The 12,445-nt window shown below is 32.5% G+C and overlaps 1 protein-coding gene across 2 annotated transcripts; it reads right to left on the bottom strand.

The window, feature by feature from the left end:
• Nucleotides 1–9,370: 9,370 nt before the first annotated feature.
• On the bottom strand, nucleotides 9,371–12,048 carry LOC143176703 (uncharacterized). Of its 2 annotated transcripts, XM_076374182.1 has the most exons (2): nucleotides 11,403–11,610; nucleotides 9,371–11,332 (listed from the first exon to the last, which is right to left on the bottom strand). In XM_076374182.1, the coding sequence occupies exons 1-2, from the start codon at nucleotides 11,464–11,466 to the stop codon at nucleotides 9,882–9,884; spliced, it is 1,515 nt and encodes a 504-aa protein (XP_076230297.1). In that variant the 5' UTR covers nucleotides 11,467–11,610; the 3' UTR covers nucleotides 9,371–9,881. The 2 variants fall into 2 exon arrangements, with proteins under 2 accessions (XP_076230297.1, XP_076230296.1); XM_076374181.1 differs by having other exon boundaries at nucleotides 9,371–12,048.
• Between the last annotated feature and the right edge of the window lie 397 nt (nucleotides 12,049–12,445).

The raw sequence follows: 12,445 nt of genomic DNA, 5'->3' as shown, positions 1-12,445 counted from the left end.
ATATAGTTTTATTAGTTTTATATAGTTTTATATAGTTTTATATAGTTTTATATAGTTTTATATAGTTTTATATAGTTTTATATAGTTTTATATAGTTTTATATAGTTTTATATAGGGTTATATAGTATTATATAGTTTTATTAGTTTTATATCGTTTTATATAGTTGTATATAGTTTGGTAGTTTTATATGGTTTTATATAGTTTTATATACTTTTATCTAGTTTTATATAGTGTTATATAGTTTTATATAGTTTTATATAGTTTTATATAGTTTTATATAGTTTTATATAGTTTTGTTAGTTTTGTATAGTTTTATACAGTTTTATATAGTTTTACATAGTTTTATATAGTTTTATAGAGTTTTATATAGTTTTATAGAGTTTCATATAGTTTGATATAGTGTTATATAGTTTTATAGAGTTTTATAGAGTTTTGTTAGTTTTATATAGTTTTATAGAGTACTATATAGTTTTATATAGTTTTATTTGGTTTACATAATTTTGTATAGTTTTATATAGTTTTATATAGTTTTGTTAGTTTTGTATAGTTTTACATAGTTTTATATAGTTTTATATAGTTTTATATAGTTTTATATAGTTTTATATAGTTTTATACAGTTTTATAGAGTTTTATATAGTTTTATATAGTTTTATACCGTTTTGTTAGTTTTATATAGTTGTACATAGTTTTGTTAGTTTTGTATAGTTTTATATAGTTTTATATAGTTTTATAGAGTTTTATACAGTGTTATATAGTTTTATATAGTTTTGTTAGTTTTATATAGTTTTATATAGATTTATATAGTTTTCTTAGTTTTGTATAGTTTTATATAGTTTTACATAGTTTTATAGAGTGTTATAGAGCTTTATTAGGTTTCCATAGTTTTGTTAGTTTTATATTGTTTTATATAGTTTTATATAGTTTTATACAGTTTTATATAGTTTTATATAGTTTTATATAGTTTTATATAGTTTTATACAGTTTTATAGAGTTTTATATAGTTTTATACCGTTTTGTTAGTTTTATATAGTTGTACATAGTTTTGTTAGTTTTGTATAGTTTTATATAGTTTTATATAGTTTTATATAGTTTTATAGAGTTTTATACAGTGTTATATAGTTTTATATAGTTTTGTTAGTTTTATAGAGTTTTATATAGGTTTCCATAGTTTTGTTAGTTTTATATTGTTTTATATAGTTTTATATAGTTTTTATACAGTTTTATATAGTTTTATATAGTTTTATATAGTTTTATATAGTTTTGTTAGTTTTGAATAGTTTTATATAGTTTTATATAGTTTTATATAGTTTTATATAGTTTTGTTAGTTTTATATAGTTTTATATAGTTTTACATACTTTTATTAAGCTTTATATAGTTTTATATAGTTTTATATAATTTTACATTGTTTTACATAGTTTTGTTAGTTTTATATAGTTTTATATAGATTTGTTAGTTTTGTATAGTTATATACAGTTTTGTTAGTTTTATATAGTTTTGTTAGTTTTGTATAGTTTTATATAGTTTTGTTAGTTTTGTATAGTTTTATACAGTTTTTGTTAGTTTTACATAGTATTATATAGTTTTGTTAGTTTTGTATAGTTTTATATAGTTTTATATAGCTTTATATAGTTTTATATAGTTTTATATAGTTTTATATAGTTTTATATAGTTTTATATAGTTTTATATAGTTTTATAAAGTTTTATATAGTTTTATATAGTGTTATATAGTATTATATAGTTTTATTAGTTTTATATCGTTTTATATAGTTGTATATAGTTTGGTAGTTTTATATGGTTTTATATAGTTTTATATACTTTTATCTAGTTTTATATAGTGTTATATAGTTTTATATAGTTTTATATAGTTTTATATAGTTTTATATAGTTTTGTTAGTTTTGTATAGTTTTATACAGTTTTATATAGTTTTACATAGTTTTATATAGTTTTATAGAGTTTTATATAGTTTTATAGAGTTTTATATAGTTTTGATATAGTGTTATATAGTTTTATAGAGTTTTATAGAGTTTTATATAGTTTTATATAGTTTTATAGAGTTTTATATAATTTTATATAGTTTTATTAGTTATATACAGTTTTATATAGTTTTATTAGTTTTATATCGTTTTATATAGTGGTATATAGTTTTATATAGTTTTGTTAGTTTTATATAGTTTTATATAGTACTATATAGTTTTATATAGTTTTATATAGTTTTATATAGTTTTGTTAGTTTTGTATAGTTTTATATAGTTTTATATAGTTTTATATAGTTTTGTTAGTTTTGTATAGTTTTATATAGTTTTATATAGTTTTATATAGCTTTATATAGTTTTGTTAGTTTTGTATAGTTTTACATAGTTTTATATAGTTTTATATAGTTTTATATAGTTTTATATAGTTTTATATAGTTTTATACAGTTTTATAGAGTTTTATATAGTTTTATACCGTTTTGTTAGTTTTATATAGTTGTACATAGTTTTGTTAGTTTTGTATAGTTTTATATAGTTTTATATAGTTTTATATAGTTTTTATAGAGTTTTATACAGTGTTATATAGTTTTATATAGTTTTGTTAGTTTTATAGAGTTTTATATAGGTTTCCATAGTTTTGTTAGTTTTATATTGTTTTATATAGTTTTATATAGTTTTATACAGTTTTATATAGTTTTATATAGTTTTATATAGTTTTATATAGTTTTGTTAGTTTTGAATAGTTTTATATAGTTTTATATAGTTTTATATAGTTTTATATAGTTTTGTATAGTTTTATATAGTTTTGTTAGTTTTATATAGTTTTATATAGTTTTACATACTTTTATTAGCTTTATATAGTTTTATATAGTTTTATATAATTTTACATTGTTTTACATAGTTTTGTTAGTTTTATATAGTTTTATATAGATTTGTTAGTTTTGTATAGTTATATACAGTTTTGTTAGTTTTATATAGTTTTGTTAGTTTTGTATAGTTTTATATAGTTTTGTTAGTTTTGTATAGTTTTATACAGTTTTGTTAGTTTTACATAGTATTATATAGTTTTGTTAGTTTTGTATAGTTTTATATAGTTTTATATAGCTTTATATAGTTTTATATAGTTTTATATAGTTTTATAGAGTTTTATATAGTTTTATATAGTTTTATATAGTTTTATATAGTTTTATATAGTTTTATATAGTTTTATATAGATTTGTTAGTTTTGTATACTTATATACAGATTTGTTAGTTTTATATAGTTTTGTTAGTTTTGTATAGTTTTATATAGTTTTGTTAGTTTTATATAGTTTTATATAGTTTTGTTAGTTTTGTATAGTTTTATATAGTTTTATATAGCTTTATATAGTTTTATATAGTTTTATAGAGTTTTATATAGTTTTATATAGTTTTACATAGTTTTATATAGTTTTGTTAGTTTTATATAGTTTTATAGAGTACTATATAGTTTTATATAGTTTTATTAGGTTTACATAATTTTGTATAGTTTTATATAGTTTTGTTAGTTTTATATAGTTTTATACAGTTTTATATAGTTTTGTATAGTTTTATATAGTTTTATATAGTTTTATATAGTTTTATTAGTTATATACAGTTTTATATAGTTTTATTAGTTTTATATCGTTTTATATAGTGGTATATAGTTTTATATAGTTTTGTTAGTTTTGTATAGTTTTATATAGTTTTATATAGTTTTATATAGTTCTATAGAGTTTTATATTGGTTGATATAGTTTAGTTAGTTTTATATACTTTTATACAGTTTTATATAGTTTAATATAGTTGTATATAGTTTTGTTAGTTCTGTATAGTTTTATATAGTTTTTATAGTTTTATATAGTTTTGATAGTTTTGTATAGCTTTATATAGTTTTATATAGTTTTATTAGTTATATACAGTTTTATATAGTTTTATTAGTTTTATATCGTTTTATATAGTGGTACATAGTTTTATATAGTTTTGTTAGTTTTATATAGTTTTATATAGTTTTATATAGTTTTATATAGTACTATATAGTTTTATATAGTTTTATATAGTTTTATATAGTTTTGTTAGTTTTGTATAGTTTTATATAGCTTTGTCAGTTTTATATAGTTTTATATAGTTTTATATAGTTTTGTTAGTTTTGTATAGTTTTATATAGTTTTATATAGTTTTATATAGTTTTATATAGTTTTATAGCGTTTCATATAGTTTTATATAGTTTTGTTAGTTTTATATAGTTTTATATAGTTTTATTAGTTTTACATAATTTTCTATAGTTTTATACAGTTTTATATAGTTCTATAGAGATTTATATAGGTTGATATAGTTTTGTTAGTAATATATAGTTTTATACAGTTTTATATAGATTAATATAGTTTTATATAGTTTTGTTTGTTTTGTATAGTTTTATATAGTTTTGTATAGTTTTATATAGTTTTATATAGTTTTAAATAGTTTTATATAGTTTTAAATAGTTTTGTTAGTTTTGTATAGTTTTATATAGTTTGTTACAGTTTTATGTAGTTTTATATAGTTTTATAGAGTTTTATATAGTTTTATATAGTTTTACATAGTTTTATATAGTTTTGTTAGTTTTAAATAGTTTTATATAGTTTTAAATAGTTTTGTTAGTTTTGTATAGTTTTGCATAGTTTTGTACAGTTTTATATAGTTTTATATAGTTTTATATAGTTTTATATAGTTTTATATAGTGTTACATAGCTTTATATAGTTTTGTTAGTTTTATATAGTTTTATATTGTTTTGTTAGTCTTACATAATTTTCTATAGTTTTATATAGTTTTATATAGTTCTATAGAGTTTTATATAGGTTGATATAGTTTTGTTAGTTTTATATAGTTTTATACAGTTTTATATAGTTTTATATAGTTTTATATACTTTTGTTAGTTTTATATAGTTTTATATAGTTTTATATAGTTTTATATAGTTTCTCTTAGTTTTGTTAGTTTTGTTAGTTTTGTATAGTTTTATATAGTTTTATATAGAGTTGTTAGTTTTGTATAGTTTTATATAGTTTTAAATAGTTTTATATAGTTTTATATAGTTTTATTAGATTTATGTAGTTTTGTGCAGTTTTATATAGTTTTATATAGTTTTGTACAGTTTTATATAGTTTTATATAGTTTTATATAGTTTTATATAGTTTCATATAGTTTTGTTAGTTTTGTATAGTTTTATATAGTTTTATATAGTTTTATATAGTTTTGTTAGTTTTCTATAGTTTTATATAGTTTTATATAGTTTTATATAGTTTTATATAGTTGTATATAGTGTTACATAGTTTTATATAGTTTTGTTAGTTTTATATAGTTTTATAGAGTACTATATAGTTTTATATAGATTTATTAGTTTTACATAATTTTGTATAGTTTTGTATAGTTTTATATAGTTCTATAGAGTTTTATATAGGTTGATATAGTTTTGTTAGTATTGTATAGTTTTATATAGTTTTATATAGTTTTATATGGTTTTGTTAGTTTTGTATAGTTTTATACAGTTTTATATAGTTTTATATAGATCTGTTAGTTTTGTATAGTTTTATATAGTTTTGTTAGTTTTATATAGTTTTATATAGTTTTGTTAGTTTTATATAGTTTTATATAGTTTTGTTAGTTTTATATAGTTTTATATAGTTTTGTTAGTTTTATATAGTTTTATATAGTTTTGTTAGTTTTATATAGTTTTATATAGTTTTATATAGTTTTGTTAGTTTTGTACAGTTTTATATAGTTTTATATAGTTTTATATAGTTTTATAGAGTTTTATATAGTTTTATATAGTTTTATATAGTTTTATATAGTTTTATATAGTTATATATAGTTTCATTTAGTTTTGTTAGAATTGTATAGTTTTATATAGTTTTATATAGATTTGTTAGTTTTGTATAGTTTAATATAGTTTTATACAGTTTTATATAGTTTAATATAGTTTCATATAGTTTTGTTAGTTTTGTATAGTTTTATATAGTTTTATATAGTTTTATATAGTTTACTTAGTTTTCTATAGTTTTATATAGTTTTATATAGTTTTATATAGTTTTATATAGTTTTATAGAGTTCTATATAGTTTTATAGAGTTTTATATAGTTTTATATAATGTTATATAGTTTTATAGAGTTTTATAGAGTTTAATATAGTTTTATATAGTTTTTTACAGTTTTGTTAGTTTTATATAGTTGTATATATTTTTGTTAGTTTTGTATAGTTTTATATACTTCTATAGAGTTTTATATAGGTTGATATAGTTTTGTTAGTTTTGTATAGTTTTATATAGTTTTATATAGTTTTATATAGTTTTATATAGTTTTATATAGTTTCATTTAGTTTTGTTAGTTTTGTATTGTTACGTCCCGGGACGACTAGCGTGAAAGAAGTAACGCGGACGTTCCGTTCCCGTAACTGAATTTATGAGATTTTGAGCCACGCGGTACTTGCGCCCGTCGTCTGCTCGTTGAGGTTGATGCATTTCGCATATGCAATGCCACCTCTATTTTCGACGAGGCAGTCTAATATGAATACGCCGGGCGCAATGTTTTAACGCGGAATATAACCGGTAGTGGGGCCGTCTACGCGTACGGCAACGCATTTTACCGTCCGCGGTTCTACATATGTTTTATCCTTAACGTTTACGGGGGTTTCCTCTGTTTTAGATTCTGGCTGATTTTCGCGTTTTGTGGGCGTTCGAGAACGTTTCGTTTCAGTAGATACGGGCGCAGGACGTACGGGTTGTTTCCGCGGACGTGTGTCGGGCAGCCATTTCTTTGCCTTGGACGCAATTTGTTTCCACGCCGAGCGCGTAGTCGTTTTCGGTTGGGTAGCGTTCGCCGGGTTAGATTTTCCTATAACGCGGGGAGATTCATCGACGGACTCGGTTTGTGGCCTTGGCCTCGGCTCAGGGTCGCAGATCGTGTTGGTAGACTGGGGTATTTTGGTTAAATTCTTGAAGTTAACCTTAAGGTCGCGCCAAAATAACGCGCGATCGCGGAAGGAAACGACTGCCCCGTCCTGTAGGAGAGCGGACCCGATGATTCCGTCGGTTTTGGTGGGGAAGTTATCGGGTACGATGAAAAATTCTATTGGGTTTCCCCAAACGTTGATCGTTGTGGAACCGAGTGTCGTAACCGTATTGGCGGTGATGCCGGCAATCTTCAGGATTTTTGATTCGTCGATTTCTATTTGAGAGCTTAGTATTCCTACCTTTATAACGTTAGGCTCCGCCCCGGTGTCGACCATGAACGTCCCTGTGGTTCGTAATTCTGGCGCCGAGATATCTACGATGGGCACGGTGCCCAGTGAATTCACGTTGATTTGTCCGATACTGAATCCAAAGTCGCGTCCGACATGGCGCGGATAGATGAACGTCGCGTCTCCTCCCGTCGGTTGTTTGAGGTGGACGGGAGGGGTTCGTCGTTTCCCGAACGTCGATTGTTCGCTTCCCGTTTACGGCATTCATGGATGTCGTGCCCCGAGAATTTACAGTAGTTGCAAAATTTGGGGCGTGATGTCGAAGAGGGTTCGGGGCTATATGCGCGAGAATTCAAGCGACGTGGCTCGCGTATCTCCATGTGGCTTATATCCCGTCGTGTTGAGTCATGTACAGTTGTGCCGTCGCGATAACGGTCGCGTGGGACCGGTCGTGAATCGCGATTGTGGTAATCGCTGCTGACCGGACGTGATGTTTGCGTGTCGAAGAATTCGCGTCGGACCGGTCGCGGAGATCGGGTGATGAAATCGCGTTCGGCTGTTGGGAATGTTTGGTTTCGATAAGCGAAGTCGACCGGACGGGATGTTTGTGTCACATAATCGCGTGGGACCGGGCGCGGTGATCGGGTGACGTAAGCGCGCTCGGCCGCTGGGAATGTTTGGGTGATATGATCCCTTTCTGCCGGACGGGATGTTTGGGCGAGATAATCTCGGCCGGCCGGACGAAATGTTTGGGCGAAATAATCTCGCTCGTTAGCGCGACCGTGCGAACTAGGTGATATCACCTGGTTCTGAAACCGTACATGGCGATCGCTGTACCTTTCTTTGTCTACTTCATGTTGCTTGTAGAGATTTATCGCTTCGTCGAATATGTCGCTTAGATTATGGAGTCTAGAAATACGCAATTCTGTGCGTAATGTCGGAATTAGTCCTGAGATGAAACTATCGATTGATAAACTATCTATTTCGCGCATAGGTACGGTGTCGCGTGAGGCGTCTGAGATCGCCGATTTTAGATCCTTGACACGGCCGATGTAGTCTAAGATGTGTTCATTTGGCCGCATGTAAATGTTCGCCAATTCACCTCGGTAATGGTCAACGGAATGTCGCGGTCCGAATATCGTTTTGAGGCGGTTGCAGAGTTCGGATACGGTACATGGATTTTCATCCTCTACAGCGGCGTACGCGCGTCCGCGCAATTTAGTTAGAATCAGTTTCGTTAATGAGCGCTCCGCTGTGGGAGAAATGATCTCGCGTGCGCGTCTGCATGCCCGTGAAAACTGTAGGACGGGTATGTTTGATCCGTCGAAAATTGGGACAGTTTCCAACGCCTCCCGCAGGCCGAAGGAGTGATTTTCGGGAACGATTCCTACAGGCATTGTTTCGGTTTCGCCATGTGATGGGAAGGGGGAACGATTGGACGCGCGTTGTTTCGGGGAATGGCGCATGTCTTCTATAAGTCGACGCAGGTTTTCTATTTCCGTGCGAGTGTCGTTAGATTCTGATAACGCGGCACGATTTTGTTCTCGTTCGTCTTGTAGAATTCGGCGAAGGTCGGCGTTTTCGGCGCGAAATTTTTCATAATCATTCATTAAAGCGAGTGCGTTTTCGCGTTCCATCTCTAGAGCGGTCTGCTCCTCGCGGAGACGTTTCTCTTTATCGTTTAGATGTCGTTGGCGGATGGCCAATTCGTCCGCGTTTGACGGTTGCTCGGCGGCAGCTGCTTTGGAGCGAGTTGCCATTTCGGAGTTTATACACGACGTACTTCTCGATTATCCCACCGCTGCCACCAATTTGTTACGTCCCGGGACGACTAGCGTGAAAGAAGTAACGCGGACGTTCCGTTCCCGTAACTGAATTTATGAGATTTTGAGCCACGCGGTACTTGCGCCCGTCGTCTGCTCGGGGATACGCGTGAATTCCGAAGGACACTCGCGGAATAATGAAGATCTTGTAGAATGCATGCAGAGAAATATGTATGGGTTCACTTACCATTCGTTGATACTGCCCAATCGCCCGTCTGGGATCCGCAGGTCGCCTCCAACACGTTCGGGATGACGGTTGACAAAGGCTCGGCCGTTGCTGAGACGTAGCTTCTCGAGGATGTAGGTAATGAGGTCCGAACGTGGGTTGCAGGTTATTGTAGAGAATAATTCACGAAGTACGAGTAACAAGATTGTAGATGTATTTTGAAGAACGAGATTTTACAGTTATATACTTAAACTTATTTTCCTAAAGACTACGCGATTATAAGACGTTGTACGCTTACTTTAAGATAACAGAAACGCGGCGGCACGCGGGCCGGAGAACCGCGTGAAGGAAACGACTTTACGATTTAGAAGTTTGACGAGAAGTGACGACGGGCCCAGTTCGCTGGTCGGTCATAGGCTGGGCCGGTCTCGATCAGTTTGTGGTGGGGGACGGACGCTCGGTGAGGCGCGTGTTGAGTGGGGGTAGGCGCGCGCAGCGCACTCGCTGGACGGTTACATGTGTTATACGTTGGTCGGTAGCTTAGGTTAGTTGGTAACTTATGATAGTCGGTAACTTGCGTTAGTCGGTAAATTATTATTAGTCGGTAACTTATCCTATGTGGTTAATGACTTATCCTAGGGGCTAAATTCTACGGCTCTAGGCCAACGTCGGCAGACGTAACACCTCCCCCCTTAGCGGGGACGATTGTTACGGCGAAAAATCGTCCGAATTTCCCGGCGTGTCCGGGCGGCGGTAGCTTCGAGGGAAAGGTTGGCGGAATGAGTCTCTTAAGTGTCTGACGGTGGGTTCGCGCACTTCTGTGGCCGGTGGGGCATCACGGGGCGCACTCGCTGTTTCTTGCATTACCGATATTTCGGCGTATACGGGGGACTTAGGTCGAATGCATTCGCGCACTTGGGGGTTTTCACTGTTTTGAGTCTTTTGGATACGCAGACAGAAGTGTGTCAGGGAGCTCCAGGTGGCTGCAATCAGGCGTAGACTCCATCCGTAAGCTGCGTGAAGGCTAATGGCGTTGAGTACCGTGTTCACTACTAGTTTGATTATTCGAAGCGTGATGTAGATTCCAATGATCCCTGCGCTCACTGAACCAAAGGTGAGAAATCCATTCCACATCCTTCTTGCCGTGGATTCTGCAATCCTATTTAGGGTCTCTTCGTCGAAGAAGTGGTGTATTTTTACGTTGTCTATTGAATATTGTTGCCCTGTTGCTCCTTGTGCAAGGCTGTTGATTATGGAGTTCCGTTGCACTGGGAACATAATATGGTTTCTAAGGGTTTCCAGTTCGTCCGACGAATATATGCCGCCGGTGGCGATGTTTGATGGGTCTACGTATTTCCATGATGATTCTGTTAGTCTACCCATCGTAGTTGGTGCCATACTTTCCGTGGGGCGTGGTAGCATTTTGTACCATGTCCCGTGGAGTTCGTACATGGTGGGTAGGAGATCGTTACAATCTCTCTGGGTGCCGCTCGGCGACAGGATGCGGTTTTTAGGCGTTAGGAAGAACGATTGGTTACGGTACGACACGGGTAGCTCCAAAAAGCAGTTCCGGGTTTTCCTGAGGGTGACAGTGACCGGCACACACTTAACTAAATGGATAGCTTCTCCGGCTTGGATGGCTAGATGGCCGGGTCCTTTGGCCAGGATGGTGGCGACGTCGTCTGGGGCTGCCTGAATTAGGCTCAACATATTCTGGGTGATCTGTTGTTCTAGTCGACACTTTTGCGTTACGGTGTCTTTGTACAGTTGGATTATTTGCGTTTTTATGTGTTTTTCCACGTAGATAAATTTTGCGTTTACGTACGTGAAAAGGTCCAGGTTGTCGGTTGACATTCTTGTCTTAGATTTGAATTTTCCCGTGGCAGTATTCAATATGAAGAGTTTCGGATGTTCCGTGTGGAACAAGGTGTAGCCGCATAGGCCGGATTGTCCCGTCTGGGTGAGAGCGAATGTTGCGTCTCCAGAGGTTGCTGTGTGAATTACTGTATGTTCCTTAGGATGAGAAACTTTTGTTGCAGGGCCTTCGTAGAGGATGTCGTAGTGATCGAAGTTGCAGTGTGTTGGTGGGACCACGTCCCAGAACGTGTAACCATCCTCCGCGTCGAGGCACGTACCGGACTGGAAGCGGCATCTCTGCCCTGATGGAAGGATGATTTTATTGGTATCCAGGTTGACTGGAACCTGGAGATGTTTTAATGTAATGCGTACGAGCGCCTGAACGACCACGTTCGACCAGGTGCCAAACGGGTCGCTGTATGTTGATCCCTCGCATGTTCCGTCCATCTGTACGGTTCCACTGAGGGTGACACTTCTCGTTGACGTTGAGTTCACTGTGATGCCTGTTATCTGGATCGTTTGCGAGATTGAGGTGGCTCCTGTAGCGTACAGGATCTGGCACGAATCACGTGAGATTGGAAACAGGTATTGTTGTCGTCCGTTTTGGACTATTGACGAATGCGAGTGCATGCCGCAGTAGTTTATTGTCCGGTCGATTTCGATTCGGCATTGCGTGATGGTTGCCGCATTGAATTCTGCAAGCTGCAGTAACTGAATTTCCTCGTTTTGCGTAGTCGGTTCGATTGTTTCGATTTCGCACGATGGTTGATCCAGTATGGAAAATGTCGTAACGTTTAGTGTGGATCCTCCGCAATCGTATCCGATGAGGGCGGAGGCGATGTTCATGAACACGGTAATTATGGCTGCTTGGGTGTGCATGGTGGCTGCTGAAGGTAGACTGGGCTCCCTTTGTGATCGTCATTGTCTCGTATCCATTAATTGAGCCGTAGTGGGGGTTGGGGAGGGGCTTCTTGCCAACTTAAGTTTATCGCTATGTACAATCCTAATCTTATTCTTATTTACTAAGAGTTTAACATTATTATTTGGAAGTACTTCTAATATGGTGTACGGACCTGTATATTGCGTGTCTAGCTTGCCCCTTTGGGGTTCTTTCAGCAGGAAGACGCGATCGTTTCGCCCGAAAACTCGTGGGCGTACTCTACGATCGTAGTATTTTTTTGAGCGAACTTTAGCGTTAATTATGTTTTCGCGAGCTTGGGAAATGGTCTCTGAAATTTTTGTCTGTAGTTCGCATAGATAGTACTGGTACGATTCATTTATGGCTGTGGGGAAATGGGCATTTGCGCTAGGTAAGCGTGCTAGTTTACCAAATATTAGCTCATGCGGAGTAAAGAGTGTGCCCTCGTGTACACTTGTATTATAGCTGAACATGGCCAATTCCAGCCATTCGTCCC

This window comes from Nomia melanderi, unplaced genomic scaffold, assembly GCF_051020985.1.
Source record: "Nomia melanderi isolate GNS246 unplaced genomic scaffold, iyNomMela1 scaffold0748, whole genome shotgun sequence".
Lineage (NCBI taxonomy): Eukaryota > Metazoa > Arthropoda > Insecta > Hymenoptera > Halictidae > Nomia > Nomia melanderi.
Note: the sequence above shows the minus strand (reverse complement) of the source record. Positions and strands in the feature narration are given on the sequence as shown.